Source organism: Pan paniscus, chromosome 4 (assembly GCF_029289425.2).
Source record: "Pan paniscus chromosome 4, NHGRI_mPanPan1-v2.0_pri, whole genome shotgun sequence".
NCBI classification, from domain to species: Eukaryota; Metazoa; Chordata; class Mammalia; order Primates; family Hominidae; genus Pan; species Pan paniscus.
In genome coordinates this window covers 31,719,654-31,747,362 of record NC_073253.2, presented here as the reverse complement: position 1 = coordinate 31,747,362, position 27,709 = coordinate 31,719,654, and the positions used below count along the sequence as shown (strand labels likewise).

Sequence of the window (27,709 nt, the reverse complement as noted above, 5' to 3'; positions counted from 1 at the left end):
CTGGATGTATTGGATCTGTATCTGCAATTGTTGCCTCTTTATGTTTTCATTTTGCTGTACTTAGGGGGATAATACTGGCCCATTAGATTAATAGCGATTGGTATAGCATGAATCTTTATATTACATTCATTTTAATTGAAGATAATTTTGTTCCTATTAATTTAATTTCTAAGTGAACATATGATTCAGAGATTATTTCTATATATTATAAGCTGTTTTTATAATTTTATTAATGTATATCATACAGTGAATGCATTAAATGCGGTTTCCTTGTTAAATGTGTACTTCATTCTCATGGAATAAATTGGGTTTTAGGGTGCCCACTATTAAGTCTACCTCCCACGAATTTCCCTTATTTATAGCCCAGTGAAAAGTGCAGGGTTTTGTGAGCCCCCATCATGTATACAGAAGCTGGCATGCCCAGGACTCAGCTGGCCATTTCTATCTAGTTACTGCTTATTTGTGCCTGGCAGATGCAGCCCATGACTTATCCCAAAGTGTACCTGTTGTCTGGGTTCCTGTAGATTCCAGCCCTGAGCCTAGAATAGCTGCATTTGGCCAGGTGGAGTGTACGAAAAATCTTTTTTTCCTACACACTTACCTGACTGAACCAAGTCCCATCTATTTCTAATCTGTCATTGGTTACATAGATTTGATGTGTGTGTTTTTATTCTTAGCATGTATGTGTGTTACTAGATGTTTATTCTGGTCTCTCCCTTAGCAGTTCACCTCTTCAAAGAAGTAATTCTTTCCCCTGCTTTTTATTTCTTGTGGTGTCTGACATAAAGTGTTATCCTTTATTCCTGTGTGCTTGGTTAAAGAAACTTCATATTGGCCTATATCTGGCAGCTATGTGGATTCTGTAGAGTATCTTAGGAAAATTATCTTCCCTGCCAAGTGCCATACAGGTGAGCTTGATTCATCATATGTCATTATTCCCCTATGCCAAAGCAAGGCAACTCAACTAGTTTTTGTCTGTGTCCATTAATTTTTAATGTAGGTACACAAATACTCTGAAAACCATAACAGTTACTATTTCCATAGTCTAGAAAGGTCCTAAACGTGGTAAATTAGTGAGCATCGCACCTTGTCAAAAAAGAAATATTGATTTCCCTCTGAAATTTTCCTCTGAAACTTCCAGAGGAAGATAACATAAGCTAACATAGATAACTGTACAACATAAACAAGAACCCGACTCTTAATTAGTTGGCACTTTCACTTGAAACGTAAGGATTATGGAGAATGCACTGAGGGCCTCAGTTTGAAGAAGGCACATGATGAAATGTATTAACAAGCAAAGTTTATCAAAGAAATGACACAAGTAAATCCAGAAAAAACTCTGACAGACCCTCGGTTTCTTCTTAATTCACTCTCTGTGTAAAATAAAAGTGTGCTAAGGAATGTCCCTTAACTTTGAAAATTCTGGAACAGAACAGACCATCTGTCTTAGAGCCGGTCTCCCTCGCATTCGACTGATCTCCTGCCCACTTTCTTGCTTTTGTAACCACCCTTTCCTCTATCCTTTTCCTCTCTGAAACAGCCTAGGTGTCCCTTAAACTCGTTTGTAGTTTTTTCTACAGTCACCATCCCCTTAACGGGTTCCATATGTGTGCAGGCCTTTGAATAAAACCCTTCTGCTTTGTTTCGCTGTTTACTCCAAGGTTTTTGCTTTTGAAAATATCCCTAACAGTAAAGTCTTGGTCAGGGGGATCAGTATCTGCTTATGCTTGGAATGGTGTTAACTTGACTGTGTGCAGTTTTAAGGACTTTGTTTATGTTTTGGAGTGATTTCTCTCCTCTTCCACACCCTCTCTCTCTCCATTTTTTTCTTTGAAAGATTTATTAGAGCTTCTCCGTCTTGGGTGGTAGAACAGTATTAAAACAAAAAGAACCTTTCATATTTACCTTAAAGTGTCTTTTGATATTTAGCCTTACAATCCAGTAAGAAGAAACAAGTTTATATTAGGTCTCAATTTCAATGATCCATTTTACTCAAATCATTAAACTTTGCTTTCAATAAACTTACAGTATAAATGTATCATATTTAATGTTATGCTATACAGCTAGACTAATTCAACTAGTATACTAAATTAATGATGTTATTTGGCTAAGTTATCTAAATTGCCCTTATTCTTGAGATTCTGATGGATTCATTCCACATTACTGGCCTCTATAATAGGATGTTGTTATCATTGATGAAATGCCAAATTCTTATTTCTGTTATATTTTTAAAATCTATTACTTTTTTTATTTGGGGTGTTTGCCCAATAAATTTCACAAAAGTGAATTCATGAATAAAATTGTGTCTAGCCTTACCCTTGTGATTTATATTAAGATTATTTCTTTTAACACATTTCAGTTTTTACTTTGTCACTTGGCTTTCTCCTAACCTAGTTATTCTTTAACTTGACTATTGTTAACTTGACGATTGTTCTCTATAGCAAAATGTGCCTACTGCTTTATTGGAAACCCTAACAAATAACTTCACTAATGAATTGCTTTGCTTGTCACACAAGTAATATCTTCAAAGACACTCAGTTAAACCATCCAAGTTAAATATACATTAAAGCTGGCAAACTTAAACAAACTTTTCTTATCTAGCTTATATACTGTTAGCTGACTTTAAAGTTCTTTCTTAAACCAACTGTTAAATGAATGACTAGTCAGAGTGTTTTCTTTCAGATCTGTTTTCCAGTGCTAATGACCCTTCCCTTCCCTGGCTATGAACTCTTGTCGCTCCCTTAAAATTCTTCAGTGTCTGCTCATTGCCTTCAGTACAAAATTTTAATTATTAGTATGGCAGACAAAACCAATCCACTCCGCCTGCCACTTCCTAAGCTATAGCATCTCAAAATACTCTCAGTTCCTGGAATAAGCCATGGGTTCTCACTCCTGGGCGGCTTTGCCTGTACTGGCCCTAGTGTTTAGCATATTCTCACGTCTTATCCTCATTTCATCTCACAAACAGTCAAATACCCTGCATAGCCAAGGGTCTCCTTCCAGGAAGCCTTCCTTGCTGGGAATGACTAAGAGCTCCTCTTCTGTGCTCCCACATCTTTTTTGTCCTCCACCCATCCTAACTCAGGCTCCTGTGAAATCAACTTCCTGACACTGAGTCTTCTGAGATAGGAATTAACTTTCGTCTCTGTTTTTTCAGCAACTAGCAGAGTAGTTGACATAGAACAGGTATTTAATAAATATTTGAATGAACAAATGATCATCAGTATACACACATTGCTCAGCCAACTCTATCTTTTGAATCCTGAAATGAACACATTATGTCTTTCAGCTGAATCTCTTTGTGACATTTTTTGTTTACCTAAATTAAAGATTTTATTTAAAGTTGTACCAGTATGAAAAACATCAAAACATAATAGATGGGTTTTACGGTGAAAAGACCAAAAAAAAAAAAAAAAAAGATATTCCTTAAAAATAGAAGTATATAGTTGAACATACTGCATCTTATAAACGTATCAACCCAAAGAAAAACAAGTGTTTTTACTAGAAATGATGACAATTTTGTCCATGGTTGTCCTAGAAACACCTTTGCAATAAACTTTGGGAATTAAAAATGGAAAGTAAACTTTCAACCTCTGCCACCCCTGCAGGTTTGAGTTATATCAGGGCAGGTTTTCCATGAAACTTTAAGAAACCAACAATTACTCAAAACTTTGGAGGAGGATTTTTTTTTCCAGATAGGCACATATTCCGTAGGTATACTTTCTGAAGAAAAATGAGTTTTAGAAACCTTATTATTTATATCCAAAATGGAGTGAAACAAACAAAAGGAAATATCACTCCCAAATGTTATCAGCTCATTTTACTTTTTATAGATGCTTTGGCTAAGGGTGATTTGGTTGCATAAGGTGGGATAGGGCTTCATTTGTAAATCCACTATCTGAGGCTGTTTATTCAAGTGCAGAGGAAGCCAGACAGGCAGGGAACGTTATGGAATCATTTATATTTATCTATCAGTATACCTCCTGGCAAAATGATTTTCACAACACTGTTTTCAACTAAAGACTATAGTGTCTATGGGACAGCCCAATTAAGGAGCTATCAGAAACTCTTACATGCTTTCATCATACTGTTCTGTCGGATAAACCTCTCCAACAAGTGGTTTAAAATCAAATTGTGGAGCTCAGAGATTTAAAGCTGTCATATTGCTTCCTTCTCTCTTGGACCCTCTGGAGTAAGATTCTCACGAGGCGATTCTCTGGGCTCCACATTGTTCCTTTCTTCAGTGATTCCCCCCAGCACCATCAAAGCTGACCCCTCCCCACTGGACACTGGTGTCTTCAGTGGATCAGACGCATTTACTTCAAAGGGAACCATCACTTTAGATGGCCATGTGTAGAGGCCGAGGACTGAATCAAACTGACATTGCCATTCCATTTTTAAAATATTGAGGAGTTTTTGGAATATTTAGTTTGTTCTGCAGAAAAAGCCCTGACTTTATTCCTAAACATTTTAAAAAACATTTTCTGCATCTCCTTCACTTTTTTTACTTCTGTCATCTCTACATTGTCAGGACTCAAATGTCACCCCCCGTGAGGCTGCTGGCTTCCCTGCTTCCTGGGAAATTATCACAGCTTCCTTCTTCTCACTTTCCATTCTACGGTTGGGAGAAAACAGAGAGACTTTCTGTCTTCTACATTTGTCCAAATCTGGTCAGGAAGTTCTAGAACAAGTTACTAAATCACAGATTCATAAATATCTTATTTTCTAGCTCTAACCAACTCATCTTGCTATGATAGTTGTGATATAAACTAAAAAAAAACCTAATTGATAGGACAATTAGTACAATTAATTGTACAATTAACCTTCATTACTTAAATTCTTCTTAAAAATATTTCTGGAAGATAACTCAATTTTGCATTTTGTTTTTCATTTTGGTAAGCGTAGTTCAGCTTTGGCAACTTAACACCTACAATTTCCAACACCCACTTGTCCCCCTTCACCAGTTGATTCGAGTTGATGCACAAGAATGGCCAGATGTGTGGATTTGACTTTAAATCCAGAGGCTCCTTCTTCTTCTTTCATAAATAAACACATCAGTCTGTTAAGCAAAGTATTGTGAGAAAAGCCAGCTTTGAAAAAGGTAGAAACAATAAAGAAATAGCCCTTACCCAGGAAGAGACACTTAAAAGGGGCAGAAAAAATGGAGTAACAAATCATAGACCATAAACCATTATTCTTTTTCTGCAGCAATGTGTCATTATTACCCTTTCATAAACACAAAGGTTCCTATTCCCCTTCCTCTCCCAGATGTCTTGGACATTGAAAAGACAATACGGAGTATTCATTAATTCCAGTGCTTTCTAAGCTTGTTGTAGATTTCTGCTCATTTGAAAGGATTTCACATGATTTGACAGAAAAACAATGCAAAACACAATCCCCACAACAAAAATTTAAGTTTTCCTTTTCCTACCTGAAGATCTTAGAAGACTTTCTATACAACATTTGCAGATGGATGTATGTCAGCTGTGATGTGGCATTAGCTCTAAGTCAAATACCATTTCTCTGTGAACAAGTCACACTGCATATCAACATTAATTTAATTATGTTAAACTTCACAGGCTTTATTGTATTAATCCAAAAGCCAAGGAAAACATATGCTCTTTTCTCATTCTTTAACACATTACTCATGAGTGGAAGAATTCTCAGATTCCCTTCTGTGAAAGACTACTGAGTTCTTAATGAAAATTTTGACTTGTGTTGTAGTTTAATTTGATTTGGAATCAAGAACTGATTCTTCTGATTCTAAATGTGAGATATTATGAGTCATAGAGTAGTTCTAGAACGCAATTCTGCTCTCTGCCTTGTTTTTCAGTTCACATAGCTAGTGGTGGGTTGAACAGCTGGAAGAACCATATTTACTCACTACTGGAAAATCATTTTATAATTGACAAGATTATTATAAAAAATAAGAAAAGGAGATTTAGTGCAGTAGCATCTCACAGATGCTTTTCCAACAGTCTTCTGTGCAACTTTAAAATCTCATGCAGATATTTAAATCTAATTGCTAATTAGTTTAAGGCAATGCATAACCATGGAAAAGGCCAAAAAAAAAAATATTGAATGAGCTTTGGCAGTCTCTCCTTACATTTGGATCGTTAGTCCTTCATGACTGGAGACCTGTGCAAACAAGCTTGGGGTAAAGGAGCCTACTGGCACCATTCATTCTATGGATTAAATGCAAGTTGCTCTCTGGGCCTCTGCCTGAGGCCCCCTCTCTCACAGTGGTCTCACAGTGCGAGTAACTCACATCCTTCTGAAAATGCTGTTGATAATTACTGCTTTGTAGGGCAGTGAGCTCACACTATTACACAAGATTAGTGCTGTTCTCAAGAGCTGGCCAGATTGTCTTTCCCGCACAGAGGTTTGCCAGCTAGGAAAATAATGGGCATATTGCCACTTTAACAACTATCAGGAGACCCCAAGTTAGTTTTTCTTCCCTTCAGCATATTCATGTTTGTAGGATCCAACTCCAGGCTGCCAGCATAGGGTAGTGACACCAAAACAAACGTCTCTTTCTCCTTTAAAACAAAGCTGCTCTTTTCTTTTCAGTTGTCGGTCAACGAATTACCCTGTTCAACTAAAAGACAGCAGCAAAACCATAACCTCCCTTAAAACATAAATAAATAAGGACCCAGACTAGACTAACCTTAAGCAAGTACAAGGATCAGAAGAAGGTTTATCTTTACCTTGCAGGGAAGTCATTTGCCCCTAACAAACAAGACAAAGTTAAATGCACCACTCCCCCTCCAGACTGCAAACAAATGCCTATTGTGTACACCAGCCATCTAGGGATAAAAAAGTCATTTTAAAGGTACCAAATGTTTTGATTTCTGTAATAAGTAGTCCTCATAGCCTCTTTTCAGATAACCATTTGACCTGTGTTCTGAAAGGCTGAGGCTAACCCCAAGTGGTTATTCTGTTTGTTATTTAGTGAAAAGATGGTTTCTTATCGGCATATGTTTCAAACAGGTACCTGTCCTCTTGGGAAAGTGTTTTCTGTTTGGAATTTGCTTTCCTACTTCGGTGGTTATCTGCTTGCCCTTGGCATCCAGTGCGTTTGGATTGAATTTTGTAGCTCTGGGAGTACAGCAGTGGCAATATGGGCCCCAGGTGATGAAAAGAGTTTGCGCACAAAGAAGTCAGCTCTTACTGCAGGTGTCATGTTTTCATAGCTAATCTAGATAAATTTTTACTGAAAAACAAACTAACTGTGACTCACACTGCAGACATTGCATTTGTGTGCTTAGGTGTTTATCTATGATCTGACCTCTCCTAAGGATTTGAGGTGGATGTTACACATTTGGCTTTGGTTCTGATGCAATTTCACCATTGATGTAAATCATCGGATAATTTTAAAAGACAGAGTGGAAAAGAATAAACTACCGTAGGTGAACATTTTAGACAGAAAGAAAATTCAGATTATGGATAGAATGGCTTGCAACAGAATAGAATGCAGTCAGGTTGGTAAATACTGGTTCACCGAGGTCTGTCTTCTTGCAAAGTGTTCTCTGTGTTTTCACTCACAAAACTGAGAGAACACATCCCAGACAATCTTTTATTTTTTATTTTTTTTTTTTATTTTTGCCACATGGAGTACATAATTATGATTTTGGGGGACATATTCCAAGTTCTCTTTTGTTAAGTGGTGTAGCCGTTAATTCATAATGTAAGAATGGTTATATATCACCACCTAGTGGTCGTATTGTATTTTGTGTTTCAAAACCACATTCACAGAACTCCACCCAGATACACACAGGAATAATACTATCTGTAAATCAAGTTCCTGTAGCTTTGAATAGTTTCTTAATTCTAGTATAAATTGCATGATACTGTGATCCTGAAAGTTAAATGTGAAATGAGAGGATTTTTCAAATGCACCATGAAGCTAACACATGTAGTCAAATGCTTAATAAAATCCTAGCAACTAAGGCAACTATTAGGACCTATCTGTCCTGTGTTTTCACTTTATACACAATAGTAGAACGCTGGAGAAAGTTTTCTTTGGCTAGTTTCCTTGGGAGGTGAACAGAGAGGGCTTTTGCAGGGTTTTTTAGATGATTTTTTTTTTCACTGTGAACTAAATTAGCAATGTTTGGAGGAAAACAGAGTAAGTGAAGAGCAGTGACTGAACTGTTCAAGAGAAAAACTCCCAAATTATAGTTTGAAGTTCAGTAAGTTCTCCCAACAATTAAAATAATGTATTGTGAATGGCTTGACTACACACATGTCAAGAATGGTTTTTCTCAAAGAGATGTGCTTGGCAAAATCCATAAAATCTATAAAACATCATCTTTAATTGGCCATTTAAGGTAATCTAAACTATGGCGAATTTTAAAAAACAAAAGGTGACGGCACCTAAGCTGAAAAATTATAGATAATATATGGATAGATAGAGAGAGAGTTGGAAAGTAGGCCCTTGGCAGTTACAGATTCAAGATTTGCCGCCCCAGTTATACATGAGATCCTGAAGATCTGCAGTATGAAAACATTTGTACTTTTTGCTCAGGCACAAATTTGAACTGTACCCAATGACTGGCTAGTGTGTAAAAACTCTCAGTGAGCTCTCAAGTCTGTGTATTGGACAGCTCAGTTTTCCCATCGCAAGAAGTAGGTTGCTGTCTACTCTGCTGACCATTTTGTTTGTTCTCTACTGTATTTATGGCAGGAAATTATCTGCTACACAGATGTGTATGAATGGAAGCATTACCAAGTCTTAGGTCTTAGGCACTTCTTTAATGCCAAGAAGTATTGTATGTGTAAGGGTGTGTGTGTGTGTGCACATGTGTGAGAGAGAGACAGAGTCTCAAATTTATGACTCACAAAAGTATGAACTTGAATTTTGTCTAGTGTCTATGAAAATTCTGTCTCTTTTTATTTATATTGTATGATTTAGAAGCCAGTAGAGAGGAAAAGAAATAGAAAGATTCTAAACAGTGTCTGACTCTTCTAGAGAACCAGTGCTCATTGATTATTCTTTGTAGTTATTTGACCAAGTGAAAGAATCTCAGTGAAAATGACTTGAAATGGGTTGAGTATTATAAAGAAACCCTAGTTATTGATTAGGTTTTGATAAGAATGATTGCTCTTAAAACTTCTTAGTCTTTTGCTCATAGATGAATTTGCTTCTGTATGTGATGTGCAAGGACCAGCTGGGACTTGACTGTGACAGCAGTAACTGATACTGGATGGTCTGGTTTCCTTTCTTCAACTGAAAGTAGTACTAAAGATGAACCCAAGAAAACTCATTTTTTAACACAAGGAAAAAAAAAAAACTCCTGGTTTATTTCTAAGTCTTATCTATTTCTGAAAAACTGCTTTTTTTTTTTTTTTTTTTTTTTTTTTTTTGAGACGGTGTCTCACTCTTGTTGCCCAGGCTGGAGTGCAATGGCGTGATCTTTGCTCACTGCAACCTCCGCCTCCCAGGTTCAAGTGATTCTCCTGCCTCAGCCTTCCAAGGAATTACAGGTGCCTGCCACCATGCCTGGCCATTTTTTTTATTTTTAGTAGAGACAGGGTTTCATCACCATGTTGGCCAGGCTGGTCTTGAACTCCCGACCTCAGGTGATCCAACTGCCTCAGCCTCCCAAAATGCTGGGATTGTAGTTGTGAGCCACCACACCTGGCCCTGAAAAACTGCTTTTTTAACCTTTGCAAAAAGGCAGTTATCCATCACTGCATAAGGAAAAGGGCTATTAGTGTACATTACATTTTTATCATCAGTTTGTTTTGTTCATGCTTGTGATGCTAGTTATCTGCTTAGATTTCAGGCCATCGATCATGGCCACCTGGTGTGTGTTTTAAATGATAAAAGATATCTCTGAATGACAGTTGGGACTTCCTAGACACTATGTAATCAGAAATTCACCTTGAACAGATGTAAACCCCATCTGAATTTGGTAGATTGTTGGTAACTTTCAAAAGCAGAGACCTCTCCCCACCCACCATCATCTTTTTTTTTCCTGGTATATTGACTGAATTAAGTTGGAGACTTGCAAAGAACTGGGAAGGAGAGAAATAGCTCTCCAACCATTCTGAATGAGAAAAATAGTCAAATCACTGAGATACATGGAATTGAGGTCACTCTCTGAGGGTTAAGGATGCTGGCATGCATAGAAGTCATGTGTACTGCAGAAGACCTGCAGGAATGAGTCTTCTCTTTTGTGTTATTGTGAGACAGAAATAAATTTTTGACAAGTACAGATTATTTGGAACAAAATAATCGAAACATTTAGAGTTCGATAGACTTCAATGAATAGCTTCAGTCTGCTCTGAGTTTTCACCCTGTTAGGAATGGTTCACAATGAGTTCTCTAGTTTGTGGAGAGAATCATACTTATTAGCTGTTAGATTTTGTCCAGGGTTTTTTGAATCATTTTATTATTTTGGCAGCTGATTTGCTTGAATTCAATTAGGGGAAAAAGAAAGAAAAACAATAACTGAAAAGTGACTGATTCCAGCTTAATCGAAATGGTTGCCCTTTTTGGCATGTTATTACAGACCTGGAGAACTAGTTATTTAATTGGACTCTAAAAATAAAGCAATTTTATCATATATTATCCAGCATTAAGCAGTTATATACTAGATATAAAATAATTATCTCTTAATAAAATGCAAGAAAAATTTACATCTGAGTTGGCTTTCCTCTACATCAACTATTTGCGTTTTTGTTTGTTTGTTTGTTTTGAGACGGAGTCTCACCTGACCCCCTAGGCTGGAGTGCAATGGTGCGATCTTGGCTCACTGCAACCTCCACCTCCCAGGTTCAAGTGATTTTCCTGCCTCAGCCTCCCGAGTAGCTGGGATTACAGGTGGCTGCCACTACGTCCGGCTAATTTTTTGTATTTTTAGCAGACACGGGGGTTTCACTATGTTGGCCAGGCTGGTCTCGAACTCCTGACCTCGTGATCCACCCGCCTCAGCCTCCCAAAGTGCTGGGATAACAGGCATGAGACACTGCACCTGGCAACTCTTTGATTTTTATGTCACAATTTCCTCTGCCATCAGAAGAGAGTGAAAATGCAAAGTAATTTTAGGGTTCTCTTTCAGGTGTAGTAGTGATCTAATTCTTGTCCCTGGGGAGGCAACAAGCGTTTGAGGTATGTTGCATGAACTTGAGTCCCTGAGGCACAGACAAACATGCAGGGGAATGACCAGCATTTATTTTTCCCTAAGGGGTTAAAATGAATTTCCCCAACCCATGCTGACTTCTGGGAATAATTCTTAGTTTGCACATTCAGCTCTAGAAGAGGGTTGATCCAAGATAGATCGCTCAGGATGTTTGCTCATAATTCAAAGTGAAAAATAAAGAAATCCAAATGGGAGGTACTGAGTTTTTCCCTGCTAATTCCAAGAATCTGTATTCCTGTATATATGAGATACCATTGTGCAAGAAGATCTATTACCTTCTTATAACTTAGAATTGATTCCCTGAGAAGGGATTTCTTCTTAACATTTAACTTTAGTGAAAAGAAAAGTACGTTATTGAAGCTAAAGTTAATTTTTTTTAATACTTTCTCCCTACAAGTAATGTTAAATAAGGCTGTAAAGAATTCAGAAGGACACAAAGGAAGTTGTTAAGAAAACTGGAGTTTTCTTTGCTAAGTCAGTTTGGCAATAACATGAAGCAAAATCAAAGCATCCTAGCCAAGATAAATCTGCACAATGGAATGATCAGATATGAGGTAATAGTGTGACATGCCTGTGGGTATCAGACATTCTTGTAAAAACCACAGAGCTAAAATTTGGTACTGCACCATTAAACTACAGCTCTGCCAAGCAACAACAGGAACACTCATTTTAAGTCATTGCTGCAAGCCAAATGTAATTCTCACCCAAAACAATTAAATCTTTTAACAGAGGCCTGAATCTGGGCAGTTTGAGCCCTGAGAATCACTTTAGTGGCATGGAGTCCGAATCTCATTTCAGTGTGAAAATGAGATGGTTATTGTTCAGATCAGGAGGAAGTGTCAGCTGCAAAATATAGGGCAGTCAAGTGACTTTAGTAACTTGAGGTGATATTTGTTAAGATTAGATTTAAAAAGGGTTAGTTAAGAAATTTGTATTTTTTGTGAGAAATGCACATATCATTTTATAAAGTTCATTTTTAGCAATTAGAAAAATAATGCTCACTCTAGAGAACTTGGAAAATATCATACGTAAGAATATATAGAATAAAATATTATCTCAGTCTCATATCACTCAGACATAAACTCTGGAAGATTTTATTGCATTTGCTTTTGGTCTTTTATATATACACACACACACGCAAACACAAACACACACACATACATCCACACACACAGCTGTATCTGAGAGTATGAGTAAAATTTGGATCATTATAATGTAATAATTTAACACTTCTTTTACTATCCCCCATTTCTTTATTTATTCTTCAAAGAAAATTTTAAATGGTGATATAATATTCTATTTGTCTGGCTATATCATAATTTATTGAACATATGTTTACTCTATAAATTGTTTTCCCTTTACTGCTAATAAACATAGTATTTCATATAAAATGTCATTCACATCTCTGATTATTTTTTAGTATAGAATTTTAGAAGTGGAATTTTGGGGTCCAAAAGCAAGAACTTTTTGAGGCTCCTGATATGCATTGCCACCTGTTTTCCAGAAAGGTTATTTACTTCCACTGGCTATGTCTGTAATTGTCTGTCTCTCCTATTTGCTAGCAGCAAGCAGGATCTTTGATTAGGGATTGGTGTGGGTTGGGAAGAATGAAACACCCTCTGTGGTTCATTGTCTCTAAATATCAAAAACTATTTATTAAACAACATAAGTATGTGCCAAACATAGTTTCTGGCACTGAGGATACAGTAATGAGCAAAAGAAACCAAAGCCCTGTCCTCAATGAATTTACATTCTACTAGGAGAAAAAAATGCAATTAATGAGTAAATTATGTAGGATGGTAGAATATGATAAATGTTATGAAGAAAAAGAAATTAAGAAAGGGAGATGGGACAGTGTAGGTAGGGACAAAAAATGAGAGAGTAATGCACAGTGTACACATAGTATTAGGATGTTGGAAAATTTTCCACCTTTGAGGACATTACTGGTTTCCTGTAAGAGACTAGTTGGAAAGTAAGCTAGAAAATATTGAGCTCCTAAATCCAAATTTAATATTTGGTGAACTCTGGAATCTTTGACCATAGAGAGTACCAAATATAGATTTTTGTTAGTTTTAATGGATTCTTATTCTTTGGTTTTTAATTTTTATCCTACTTTAACTCATTCATTACAAACAACTTAGTTCTGTATCAGCAACAGGCAGAACATGACATATCTCTGAAATGTTGATTATCTATTAAAGGAGAGTATCAAAAATGTAAAAAGGAGGCTTGGCGAGTGGAGGGTGAGGGATGATAAGGGAAATGAGCAAAGAAAAAAAAAGGGAAATAATTAGAAACCCAGTGCAGAGCCAATGTGAGTTCCTGGTTGCAGGGAGACCTACCAGTCAAGGAGTACTTCAGTGAGTGTGGTCCCCTGAGCATCTTTTCCAGGCCATTTGGAGAGTAACACAGTGGTGCCATTTAGGCTACGAGTTGGATTTAAATTTGCCTCACTTCTGGATTAGGTTTTTCCCCCGAGAAATAAAACCACCCTTCATGCTGTATTTTGGCAAAAAAACAACTTCCTTAAGGGTCTCTTGGTTTTTTGCAAGTTTATCTCTCTTCAAACAGTCTTTTTTACATAGCAGTGATCTCTTGTCTCATATCTTAATTTTGGCAGGATTGAGGAGGACTTTAAAGTAAAGCTAAAAGACTGAAAGAAAAGTAGGTTTTCAAACTTTAGATCTTTTCACAAATTATTTTATGAAAGATCTAAATTTTTTTTTTACCATATTTAAAAGTTTTGAAAACCACTTTTTCTGAGAAGAAAAATTACAGACATCCTCTAGTATATTAATTATACTGTTTTTGTTTGTAAACTAGAGCTTATTGGTATACAAATCCAACTTCATAGGTAGGAGGATACCTTTTAAGTTTTTTATTGTGCCAAGTATTAGAGATATAAAACACAGAAGAAACATTTGGTATTGAAAACACTGCAGATAGCTAAGTATAGTACTTTGGTAAATACAGTAAAATGGATCAGACATATATTTTAAAAGACTTAAAAATAGTGATAGTACTGTTGGGAGTAAGTAGGTAGTAGAGTAATTGGACCTTCCCTTTTTTTTTTTTAATTTTTGCATTCACTGATGCTCTGAATTGAAAACAATTGCCTTAAATCTTATATACACTTTATTCTCTTTCTCTTTGCCAAATAAATTCACTTAACTCATTGTCTCAAACCATAAACTTATTTTAAACTTAATTCAAGGAAAGACTAACAGATCTGTAGGCCCAGAAAAGACAGTCATATTAGCCATCGTCACATAAATCTAAATCTGTATTTCTAGCATATTTTGGAAGTTTGTCACCACTAATGTTGTCATACTAGACATGATAAAGCATGAGAGTAGCCAAAGCATGGTGGGAAAGTGATGCTCAAATTGACCCAGAAAGGCGCTGAACAAACAAACTTGTCTCATACCACATTCTAGTTAAGAGGACTCAAGACTAGGAAACTGGTCTCTTATTTATAGGCCAATATTATTTTCATCTTATCAAAGTTTGTTATTCTTGAATAGGCACAGCGACTATGTTTTTTATATAATTATTGTTGCCAGGAAGGCAATATTTTAAGTAACAAAGAAATGAACCTAAACCAGAGAGTTCTGGGTGCATAACATCTCTAAGGTCCAAATAATTCCCTATTATGCTGCATTGTTGTAAGAGACAATGCATTTCAAGTACCTAGAAAAGGGCTTCATCTATTATAGATGCTAAATAAATGACACATATGATGGAAGGCAAAAGATATTTTCAATTGTATATTATTGCTCAGAGTAGGATATATATATACATGTATATATAAAGGTAACCAGCAGAGAAATGTCAAACCCATAAAGTCCTTTTCAATGATCTCAACATACATTACACACAAAAAAAATCTGTAGTAAGATATACTTTTGAAGGTGTATCTTTTTATATCAATATGCATAAATGTCATAAATGTTTCTACTAAAAAGAAAACATTTCATATTAAATCATAAAGCACAACTCAACTGTATGGTGCAAATAAGAATCACATCTAAAACAAACTAGCTCTGAAAGGTTGTATATAAAATGATTAGCATAGGTATGTCAGATAAATACAAAAGATAAATATTGCAACTATCTCAACTTTTTTAACCAAATAGATGAATTTGGGTGAAAAGCAATTACAATAAATGAGACAAAGTTACTTTATAGTAGTACAGATAAGACAAGACAGGCTGAAAATTCGATTGAAGTATCATCACAATTATATAAATTTATATGTGCACATAAGAGGTAGAAGAAAATAATGATTAGAGTGATGAGATTATTTTTTCTCTAGTTCTACTTCCATTAATTTTATTGAATTAATAATATGATGAAATTCCTAAATTGAGGGTTGATGATATATTTAGAAATCTAGAATAACTAGGCCAAAATTTGTCCATGATATCTCATTGCCAAATAGTAGACATTCGTTCAATAAAGACTTTGAGACACATATATTTTCTACTCACAGTTTAACAGTCTTTTTCTTTACCACCAAAATAATTTCAGCTATATGAAACAACAGAAATTGTTGAGTCTATTCCAATTAGATTGTGATATAATACCGTCGTTGCTCTTACGTTACTTTTTGACTAGCAAGTAGTTACCTTCTCCCTCCATTTTTACAGCAATATGAGAATTGGCGACCCAACCAGCCAGACAGCTTCTTTTCTGCTGGAGAAGACTGTGTTGTAATCATTTGGCATGAGAATGGCCAGTGGAATGATGTTCCCTGCAATTACCATCTCACCTATACGTGCAAGAAAGGAACAGGTAATGATCACCCTGTTAATAATGTGTACTTAATCTTCACTTCAATTATAAAGATAATTCAGGAATTTGTGTCTCAAATTCATTGTTTGAGACACAAACTGGATATGTCCATGTATGTCATCTCTCGTTGCTCTGGAATGTTTCACTCTTCCAAAACAATTGAAAAGTTTGTTTTCAACAATGTTCTCACCTTAGATTTCAGGTCCTTAAGATAACAATGTGACATTAACGTAGGAATGCTGCCTGGTAATATCTTTAAGAAGAACAACTGCCAGTCCAAAGGCCAATAGACCTTTTTATTTTTATTTATTTATTTATTTATTAATTATTATTATTATTGTTTTTTGAGACGGAGTCTCGCTTTGTCACCAGGCTGGAGTACAGTGGTGTGATCTTGGCTCACGGCAACCTCCGCCTCTGGGTTCAAGCAATTCTCCTGCCTCAGCCTCCCAAGTAGCTGGCACTACAGGTGTGCACCATCACACCCAGCTAATTTTTGTATTTTTAGTAGAGATGGGGTTTCACCGTGTTAGCCAGGATGGTCTCAATCTCTTGACCTTGTAATCTGCCAGCCTCAGCCTCCCAAAGTGCTGGGATTACAGGCTTGAGCCACCGCTCCTGACCAACTTCTTTTTTTATTTTGATGAGAACATTACAAAATAAAATAGTTGTCAACAGTTAAAAATTAGGCTATATTTTTTAAATCTAGATTTTCAGCTTTTTTAAGAAATAAGAAGACCTGGTACCATGTGGCCCATATTCAGATTTGTCAGTGGTTTGAAGTACTAGAGCTGAGAACCACTGCCCTCCCTTGGTTGGGGCTGCAATCTCCATTTATTGCAGTCCTCATTGAGTCCTTCCTTTGTTTTATGTGAGTCTGTGTCCCAATCCTGAAAGACACAATCCCAAATGCCATAATCCTAAATGTTGAAATCTCAAAGGATTAAAATCCTGAAAATAGAATTCTGGAAAAAAACAAATTTTAAAGACATTTATTTACATTTTAAAATGATGATTTATTAGAGAAACATATAAAAACATGACAGCGTGCTTCATAAGCCACTTTAGACAATAAAATAAATAGACAATAAAAACAAACATATTTTCAAGCATAAGCACTCAGGTATACTAATGGCAGTTGGGGAAAAACCAAAATGTATGAATGCACATCACTCTGGTTGTAATTGTGTGCACCAGCTTTATAACGGTGGTCATCTGAAATACCATGATGAACAACATAAATCTTTTCACAAGACTGATGAAAAACTGAGATGGGTTACCACCGCATATTCAGTCACTCAAAGAGCTGAGATCTTGAGAAATTTTATCTTTCATAAATGGAGATGTATAAAAGAACATCTCTTCATTTATTGAGGAAGTTTCAATATTTTTATATTGAGAACCAAGGAAGCTGAAGCCAGCACTGTAACTCTCAGTCTGAGACCGAAAGCCTCAAGACCTGGGGGGCCTCTGGTGTGTAAGTCCTGGAATCCAAAGGCTAGTGAGCCTGGAGTTCTGATGTCCATGGTGGCAGAAGTCTGTCCCAGCTCTCAGAGAAAGACCAGCCTGCCTTCTGTATCTGTTCTCTCTGGGCCCCTGGCTGAATGGATGGTGCCCATCAACAATGAGGGCAGATCTTCCCCACCTCATCCACTCACGCTGACACATTAATCTTCTCTAGAAACACTCTGAGACGTGCTCCAAATAATGCTCTATTAGGTTTCTAGGTATTCCTTAATCCAGTCATGTTGACACCTAAAATTAAGTCTACAGGTCTACCCCTTGCAACTTGGCACCCATATGCATGTTGTTAAACCGTATTTAAATTTCCAAATAAAGACAATAACAAGGTAATATAATAATTTCTCCTGACATGATATAACTATCCTGCATACAATCAAAAATGCACTAATCCCTTCCCTAGAATTTGGCTTTCAGGATTTCAACATTTGGGATTTTAATATTTCAGAATTATGATTTTGGGGACTTTAGATGTTAGGGATTTTAACCTCTAGGGATTTTGGTCTTTAGGAATTTCAAAATTTGGGATTATGACTTTTGAGATTATGTCTTTTGGGATTATAATTGTCACCGGTTTTTGCCAACTGCCTGGTCTCTGTAGGCATTTGAGTTTTTTAACCATTCTCTTAGAAGTTTATTTTATGCTTATAAACTATGGATCACAAATGCCATCCTTATATCTGTAGTTGAATATTTACAAGATATAATAAAATAAGAACATGTGTAATATAAATTTTATGAGAATTGTTTAGTTAACATTAAACAGGAAATATTTTAAAAGCGAATTTTTTAAAAGGTGTGTTTATCATTGGCCAATTTCTAAAGCACGCTGTACAGACTTTTTCCCTAAACAAATAGAAATTCCGTAAAATATTTTAACCTATTTGCAATTAATAATGGTGTTATCACATGAATATTTAATCCCTAGACCCAGACTTTTACCCATCTCAAATAAGAGTACAAAGTACACATGTAAAATATAAACCTATTTGATTAATTTGCCTTTGAATACAAAAATAATAAAACTAAAAACCATACTCTATAAATATTTTAGGAAAGATTTAAACCCCAATAATGAGAAATTCTATTAGAAGAAAGAGAACACTAACATACATCAAGCCCGAGTCTCATATGAAAGTCAGCTGTTAGCAATGAGTACGTTAGTCTGCTGTTTTCTCACCCAAGGTAGAATGTATTCTCAATACCTTTTCTACATGAGATTTCCTGACCATGTCCCTTACTTCAGCACCTCTGCGATGAGATTTGTAAAACTAGCAAATCAAGTATTTTCTATTTTTCTTTTTCCAGTGTAGGAATCTTTACTAAATTATTTGTCTCTATCCAAATGTCATGTTTGCCCTCTTATGTCTCCAGTGGTCCCTGGATTCATACTTTTCATTTTATGATTTAAACATTCTTACATTTCCTATTTTATTTTCTCCTATAGCAGGGTTTCTCAACAGCAGAGCTATTGACATTTTTGGTCAGATAATTCTTTATTTTGAGAGGCTATCCTGTGCATTAAAGCATGTTTAGCATAATCCCTGCCCTTTGTATACTACATTTCAGTAGCACCTTTACATCCCTTCTGCATTGTAAAAAGCAAACATGTCTCTAGACATTGCCATATGTCTCCAGAAGAGGCAAATTGTCCCACGTTGAGAACCGCTGCCCTATACCAAAAATGATTCACCAAAACACCATGATTGTTTACATTTCCCAATGGATAACAAGTTTTATAAAATACTGGTTCTACCTCATTAAAGAAGAAGAAGGAAAAAAACCCTATTTTTGCATTTTATCTCCCCTACTCGCTGATTTTTATATTTGTGCAGTCAATTATTTACTAATCAGAACTCTGGGGAGGTTTTTAAATGTTTATAGGCTTTTAAAAAAGATACCCTTTTCTCTTTTTAGATATTTTAAACCTACAGACCAAAGCAGTTCTCCTTTTAATTAACTATTAAATACTTGTAAAGAATTATAATATATACAAAAGGCATATTTTTTAAAAGAACACCTCAATGCATACTACCCATGTATCTGTGGAGTATCCTGTGGGTTCCTCTCAATCCTATCTATTTACTTCTCAACTCCCACCAGAGATAATGACTTAATTCCCTTGCTTTTCCCTTTTCTATTATGATATACACTTGTTTCACTAAACAATAAATTATTTAGTGTTGTACATTTTTGAACTTTAAATAAGTGGAATCATACCGTATATATTCTGTGCTTTGCTCTTTTTTTTGTTCAGCATTATGTTTGTGAGATTTATTCATGTTGATGCATGTAATGGCATGTTCTTTGTTTTTGTTTCTGTATTGTATTTCTTGTATAACTATACAACATTTTACTTATCAATTCTCCTGTCAGTGGATGCTTGAGTCACATTCAGTGTTTTTGCTTTTATAAACAATGTTTCTATGAGCATTCTTGAACTTGTTCTTGGTCAACTTTTGTGAGTTTCTGTAGGATATATTTCCAGGAGTGAAGTTGCTGAGTCATAGGATATATGTACCATAAAATCTACTTTAAAAAGCCAAATTTTTTTCCAAAGTGGTGGTACCAATTTTCACTCCCACCAACAATCTGTGATAGATCCTGTTGCTCTACATCTTCTCCAACATTTGGCACTATTGGACTTTGAAATTTTTGCCAATCTGGTGGGTATAAAATGTAATCTCTTGTGACTTAATTCACATTTTTTGATACGTCTCTCTGAATATATTTTCATATATTTATCAATCACTTGAAGCTCTGCTTTTGTAAAGTTTCTGTTCATATCTTTTGGTTATTTTTGAAAATTGTTTACTTATAATCTTATACATACTAATTTGTAGGAGTTCTTTTTATATTCTGGTTACTAATCCCTTGACAATTTTATATGTTGCAAATATCTTCTCCCAGTTTGTTGCTTGACTTCACCCTTACCTTATGATATTTTCTGATGAACAGAATCCTTAATTTTATTTATTTTTTTTCCTTTATGATCTAATCTTTTTTGTGTTTTAAGAAATCTTTACCTACTGATAACCTACAGGTCACATTGGCAGGCTTCCAAATTAATCCGCCTGGGGGAGGTCTTATGATTCATGGCTTACATCCTGTCCCTGAGTAAACAATTTTATCGTGAGTTCCTCAAATCTTATCATGAATTCCTTAAACTGTTGACATACTGATTAATATGTAGCCTACTGACACTGGAAAAACACTGATTTGTTTCTGAATCCTGAAGTTTTACTGATTGTTTTGCACATAGAGCATTTTAGCTTGTATTTTGTAATCCGTAGCCAATGATTATAACCTCTGTATTGTACCCTCCAATGAAAATCACAACTCGGGTCTGAGGAGTTGCCCTCCCTTCTGAACTTCCCCATAAAAACCTTCCAACCTGTAGCAGATTCTGGAATATGCCCAAATTTGTGGTGTGTCTTCCTAGGTAGATCCTGGCATTTGGCTTCCAATAAGCCTTTATCAAATTATTTCTGCCTCAACAGCCTTAATTTTGGTTGACACTATCCTGAAGTCATAAAGATGTTCTATAGTTTCTAAATGTTTTATAGTTTTGCCTCTTGTATTTATATATTTCAACCATCTAGAATTGATTTTTAATGTCTTCTCTGAAGTACGGAACCAAGTTTATTATTTCTGTATGAATACACAAGTGTTCAAATGAAAAGACTACACTTTCCCTCTCCTCTGCCATGTTGCCTCTTTCAAATATCAAGCATACGTGTGTAAATCTGTTTCTGGTCTATTTTCCTGTCCTTGCCAATACCACACTCACTGAATTATTATAGCTTTTTAATAAGTCTTCATATTTAGTTTTAGAAGAAATCTATACAATTATTTCCTCAAAATTATAAAAATGACTTCAAATTTGTTAGCATAGCACCAAATCAAGTACATTGAATTATTGAATTGATCATTTTTAACCTTCTCTATCACTTTGGTCTTATTCCATCTGATACTTGCTATTATCTGGACCCTAGTATAGGCTTTCCATATTGCAATAAAAGAAGTGTGCACCATGGAATACGATGCAGCCATAAAAAGGAATGAGATCATGTCCCTTGCAGGAACATGGATGGAGCTGGAGGTCATCATCCTTAGCAAACTAACACAGGAACAGAAAACCAAATACTGCATATTTTCACTTATAAGTGAGAGCTAAACAATGAGAACATAAGGACACAAAGAGGGGAAAAACAGACACTGGGGCCTACTTGAGGGTGGAGGATGGGAGGAGGGAGAAGATTAGAAAAATAACTGTTGGGTATTAGGCTTAGTACCTGGGTGACAAAATAATCTGTAAAACAAACCCCTGTGACATGAGTTTAGCTATATAACGAGCCTGCACATTTACCTCTGAACTTAAAAGTTAAAAAAAAAAAAGTGTGCAGGTATCCAGATTGAGGTCAAGTAGAAGTAAATTAGAAGAACCAAACATTTAAATTAAACCAAAATTTGTCATTGCAAAAGGATATGGTTGTAAACAGTCCTCTGAATATGTAATAAATTTAATAATTGTAAACTTTTAATATTAGGATGTTGACATTCAAATATTTGGTACCAAGGTTTCTGGTAATCAATTTCCCACTGAATATTTGCAATATTTCATGAGAGAATGTGGCATGTTTTTGTGGGCCTGTGGTGTAAGAATTCTTAAACAATAGAAATTTCCACTTAGGGAAAATTATATTTAAGTTACATTTGTATTAAAGATATATAGGTAAATATAATAATTTAATCAAAGTTGATTTTTTAAAGCGTATCGTTTAAAATAAGTGTGCTAATGTTGAATAAAACTATGTTAACACAAATTCAATTAAATCAATTTTCCAAGCTTTTGAATTTTTTTAAAACTCAAAATTACAAAATTTTTCATTGTAAATTTAAAATGATGGTTAAGAATTCCAAGCTTTACCCTCATTTGCCTGTCTCAGGAGTTTAAATTTATATTCATTAAGGTATTTATGAAACTCAGGCATGAATATTATGGTCTCTTTTTCTTGTCTCAATACAGAAGACAAAAAAGAGCAAATAAACGTAAATGGAACCAAAAGATATTTGTATTTAGGAGACTTTGTCCATATTTCAAAACTATGATGTTATTGTAGATTGTAAGGTTTTTTGTTTGTTTGTTTGTTTTGTTTTGTTTTGTTTTGGAGACACAGTCTCGCTCTGTCGCGAGGCTGGAGTGCAGTGGTGCAATCTCGGCTCACTACAACCTCCGCCTCCCAGGTTCAAGTGATTCTCCTGCCTTAGCCTCCCGAGTAGCTGGGACTACAGGTGCCCACCACCATGCCTGGCTAATTTTTTGTATTTTTAGTAGAAACGGGGTTTCACCACGTTGGCCAGGATGGTCTTAATCGCTTGATCTCGTGATCCACCCCCCTTGGCCTCCCAAAGTGCTGGGATTACAGGCATAAGCCACCATGCCCGGCCTGTAGATTGTAAATTTTTATAAGGAGGTAATAGTAATAGTTAAATTCATTATCGTCCCAAGTGAAAGTAATTAACAAATAAAAATTTAGGGACGGTGATGAAGACAGTATGCTTTTTAATTTGGAAATTTTGTCAGAATAGTGGCCCTTCCAGAGGGGTAGATGAATGTATGACCATTTAGTCCTATGGTTGTTTTAATAAAACAAATTTCAAGATGGCATAATCTGAGATTCAAAGTAGGCCCAGAGCCTCAACATTACATTTTCTTTTTGAAAAATTTCATATTCTTAATTCTAAAAGATTGCCTTTGATGAAGTTGCTTACTTTGGTACCATAAAGAAAGAGAGAAAAATAAGAGACTCATATTAGTTGAAATACTTAGATTATTTGGAAATAACCCAATTTGCTTTCCTTTAGTTGCTTGCGGCCAGCCCCCTGTTGTAGAAAATGCCAAGACCTTTGGAAAGATGAAACCTCGTTATGAAATCAACTCCCTGATTAGATACCACTGCAAAGATGGTTTCATTCAACGTCACCTTCCAACTATCCGGTGCTTAGGAAATGGAAGATGGGCTATACCTAAAATTACCTGCATGAACCGTAAGTGGTCCTTTAGAAAGAATGGACTACCGTGCTATAGCAACTACTAGACACCTTCATTTTACGGCTGTGGTATCGGCAGTTTAGGGTATGGAGCAAGTAATATTGTTGTGTTTTCTTTTTTTCTTTCTTTCCTTCCATGTAGCATCTGCATACCAAAGGACTTATTCTATGAAATACTTTAAAAATTCCTCATCAGCAAAGGACAATTCAATAAATACATCCAAACATGATCATCGTTGGAGCCGGAGGTGGCAGGAGTCGAGGCGCTGATCCCTAAAATGGCGAACATGTGTTTTCATCATTTCAGCCAAAGTCCTAACTTCCTGTGCCTTTCCTATCACCTCGAGAAGTAATTATCAGTTGGTTTGGATTTTTGGACCACCGTTCAGTCATTTTGGGTTGCCGTGCTCCCAAAACATTTTAAATGAAAGTATTGGCATTCAAAAAGACAGCAGACAAAATGAAAGAAAATGAGAGCAGAAAGTAAGCATTTCCAGCCTATCTAATTTCTTTAGTTTTCTATTTGCCTCCAGTGCAGTCCATTTCCTAATGTATACCAGCCTACTGTACTATTTAAAATGCTCAATTTCAGCACCGATGGCCATGTAAATAAGATGATTTAATGATGATTTTAATCCTGTATATAAAATAAAAAGTCACAATGAGTTTGGGCATATTTAATGATGATTATGGAGCCTTAGAGGTCTTTAATCATTGGTTCGGCTGCTTTTATGTAGTTTAGGCTGGAAATGGTTTCACTTGCTCTTTGACTGTCAGCAAGACTGAAGATGGCTTTTCCTGGACAGCTAGAAAACACAAAATCTTGTAGGTCATTGCACCTATCTCAGCCATAGGTGCAGTTTGCTTCTACATGATGCTAAAGGCTGCGAATGGGATCCTGATGGAACTAGGGACTCCAATGTGGAACATTTCTTTGCTGCATTCCTTTTTCTTCACTTACAAGAAAGGCCTGAATGGAGGACTTTTCTGTAACCAGGAGCATTCTGTAGGGGTCAAAGTGCTAATAATTAACTCAACCAGGTCTACTTTTTAATGGCTTTCATAACACTAACTTATAAGGTTACCAATCAACGCATTTCATACGGATATAGACCTAGGGCTCTGGAGGGTGGGGGATTGTTAAAACACATGCAAAAAAAAAAAAAAAGAAAAAAAGAAAAAAAAGAAATTTTGTATATATAACCATTTTAATCTTTTATAAAGTTTTGAATGTTCATGTATGAATGCTGCAGCTGTGAAGCATACATAAATAAATGAAGTAAGCCATACTGATTTAATTTATTGGATGTTATTTTCCCTAAGACCTGAAAATGAACATAGTATGCTAGTTATTTTTCAGTGTTAGCCTTTTACTTTCCTCACACAATTTGGAATCATATAATATAGGTACTTTGTCCCTGATTAAATAATGTGATGGATAGAATGCATCAAGTGTTTATTATGAAAAGAGTGGAAAAGTATATAGCTTTTAGCAAATGGTGTTTGCCCATTCTAAGAAATGAGCGAATATATAGAAATAGTGTGGGCATTTCTTCCTGTTAGGTGGAGTGTATGTGTTGACATTTCTCCCCATCTCTTCCCACTCTGTTTTCTCCCCATTATTTGAATAAAGTGACTGCTGAAGATGACTTTGAATCCTTATCCACTTAATTTAATGTTTAAAGAAAAACCTGTAATGGAAAGTAAGACTCTTTCCCTAATTTCAGTTTAGAGCAACTTGAAGAAGAGTAGACAAAAAATAAAATGCACATAGAAAAAGAGAAAAAGGGCACAAAGGGATTGGCCCAATATTGATTCTTTTTTATAAAACCTCCTTTGGCTTAGAAGGAATGACTCTAGCTACAATAATACACAGTATGTTTAAGCAGGTTCCCTTGGTTGTTGCATTAAATGTAATCCACCTTTAGGTATTTTGGAGCACAGAACAACACTGTGTTGATCTAGTAGGTTTCTATTTTTCCTTTCTCTTTACAATGCACATAATACTTTCCTGTATGTATATCATAACGTGTATAGTGTAAAATGTGAATGACTTTTTTTGTGAATGAAAATCTAAAATCTTTGTAACTTTTTATATCTGCTTTTGTTTCACCAAAGAAACCTAAAATCCTTCTTTTACTACACTGTGACTGGTCTGGTTATTTACAACTTTAAATCCTAATGTGCACCAACATTTTTACATTCTGGTTCCATCATGGAGAGCAAGCTTCTAACCTGGATGAAATGATTTTGTGGCAAGCAAAGAAATGATTATATATATACCCGTAAAAGTTGCGATAATAATTCTGATAATGTTTTCATCAGAATACTATGTATTAATTTCAAATATGGAAACTATGCAATGGGAAAAGTGATAGCTCACATCACAGAAATCTTCCTATGAACCAAGGCAAGTATTTTACATGTAATATATCATAACAAGCTTATGAAACAGGGGTCATCATTACTGACTGATGAGGGATCAGGCATAGAGGGCTCGTTATTTGTCCAAAGTCATGCAGTTAGTGTGTAGCAGAAGCAGGTAATCCCTACAGCCCACACAGCATTTCCAAAAAAAATGTAAAATATTATATCCCTGATTGTTATGCATTTAAGAGGTTATCACCCATTCAGATATCCATCCGTTCCTTCAGTTTTCATTCATTCATTATTTAAGGATTTAATGTGTGCCAGGCACCGTAATAGGCTCTGAAGATTCACCAGTGGATGCGGTAGACAGGTTTCTGCCCACATAAAGTTTTTATACTGGCTGCATCCCATGGAGATTATCATAGAACCCATTCTATTCAGTATCTTTATTGATAATCTGGAAGAACCAATACATTTTATGCTCCAAAGTTATATCAAAGATATAAAGGTCAAAGGTGAGCCAAAAATTATTTTAAGGTTCTTTCTAGAAATGTCAAAAATATACAGGGAGTTTGGCATGAATAAGTGTGGAACAGAAGAGGTTATTTTCCTTTCTGAGCTTGTCCTTTTAGTGTGCACTCTGTCATATCTTTTACATAGAATTTAAATATGATCTAAGGGAATATATAAGAATTTATAATAATTGTGCATATATAGCCTTCTGAGATTATTGGTGGATCTAGGTACAAATAACAGAATCTGTGGGATGAACAGAATACTGGGACAGAGTGAGACATTAAAAAAGACTTACACTAGTCAAAGTCAGCAAGAAGTGGTTCTTTGTCCATTTTTAAAGGTTAAGTGGCATATCAGAGGGAAGAATGTGCCCCTGCGTTGGGGGCTATTTAAGAAGAGGTGGTCTTCCAGGGTAGCTGTATTACTAAAGAGGTAAGAGAGATTGTTAGGGAGAGGTGCATCATTTTAATGTGATAGTAAGTAGACCTTTGCTGATCTTAAGTAAATTTTCAATAAAGTACCAAGAGTAGGAACTGAATTAGCCACAAGCTATTTGCCCGGAAATCATATATCATGTACAATAAACTCATAGAGTTTGCAAATAAACAGAAAAAAATAAAGTAGTTGTAAAAAAGTTCAGGGTTAATCTTTTGCATGACTCGTGCATGACTATTTCCCATGAAAAGGATCTACGAGAGAAAATATATTCTAGAGAAGGGAAAAAGATGTTATTATCAAGTGGCTAAAGACTCAGTGATGAATACAACATTTGTAAAGTGTTTCCTTTTATGTTTCTTAATATTAGAAATGCAGTGAAATTGTTTCTGAAAAAAAAAAGGTTGGCAGTGATATGTTAGCACTGATATTGGTGCATCTTTCTTTTTACTGTATTGCAACTTGCATTTGCTCTAAACAAATCAGAATTCATCCAAATGATTCTTTTCCGAAACAAGTCTAAACAGAACATTTGTAAAGGTCCTTGAGTGAGTCATTCAAGATTGTATAATCTTTTCCCATTATTACTCATTTCTGTATGTTTAGATCCCAGCTGGACAAGAAAGAGCAAATGCCAAAATAGAACAAGAATGGTTTTGTTGAGGTGTTTACAGAATAAGCAAAGCCTGGGTTTTAATTGGAATTTAATTCAGAGTTCTGTCTGAGTCCATCAAATGATCCCTGTTGAAGATTAAAAGTTTACTGCCTTAAGCAGTAAGTCTTAAATTATTTTTGATAGTATTTATTTAAAAATTTTAAAAACTATGTACCTCTCACATTTTAAGTTGTCAACAAAATTTTTTTTCATCATA

The 27,709-nt window shown here is 35.5% G+C and overlaps 1 protein-coding gene across 3 annotated transcripts in view; it reads left to right on the top strand.

Annotated features, from left to right (window-relative positions):
- VCAN (versican) overlaps nucleotides 1–25,660 on the top strand; it is a 110,897-nt gene extending 85,237 nt beyond the window's left edge. For all 3 annotated transcript variants that reach the window (XM_008975779.6, XM_034959843.3, XM_003822244.5), the window contains 3 exons: nucleotides 15,797–15,941; nucleotides 23,331–23,513; nucleotides 23,659–25,660. In XM_008975779.6, coding sequence (XP_008974027.2) covers nucleotides 15,797–15,941; nucleotides 23,331–23,513; nucleotides 23,659–23,786 — 456 coding nt within the window. In that variant the 3' untranslated portion in view covers nucleotides 23,787–25,660. The remainder of the gene's footprint in view (nucleotides 1–15,796; nucleotides 15,942–23,330; nucleotides 23,514–23,658) is intronic.
- The last annotated feature ends 2,049 nt before the right edge of the window (nucleotides 25,661–27,709 follow it).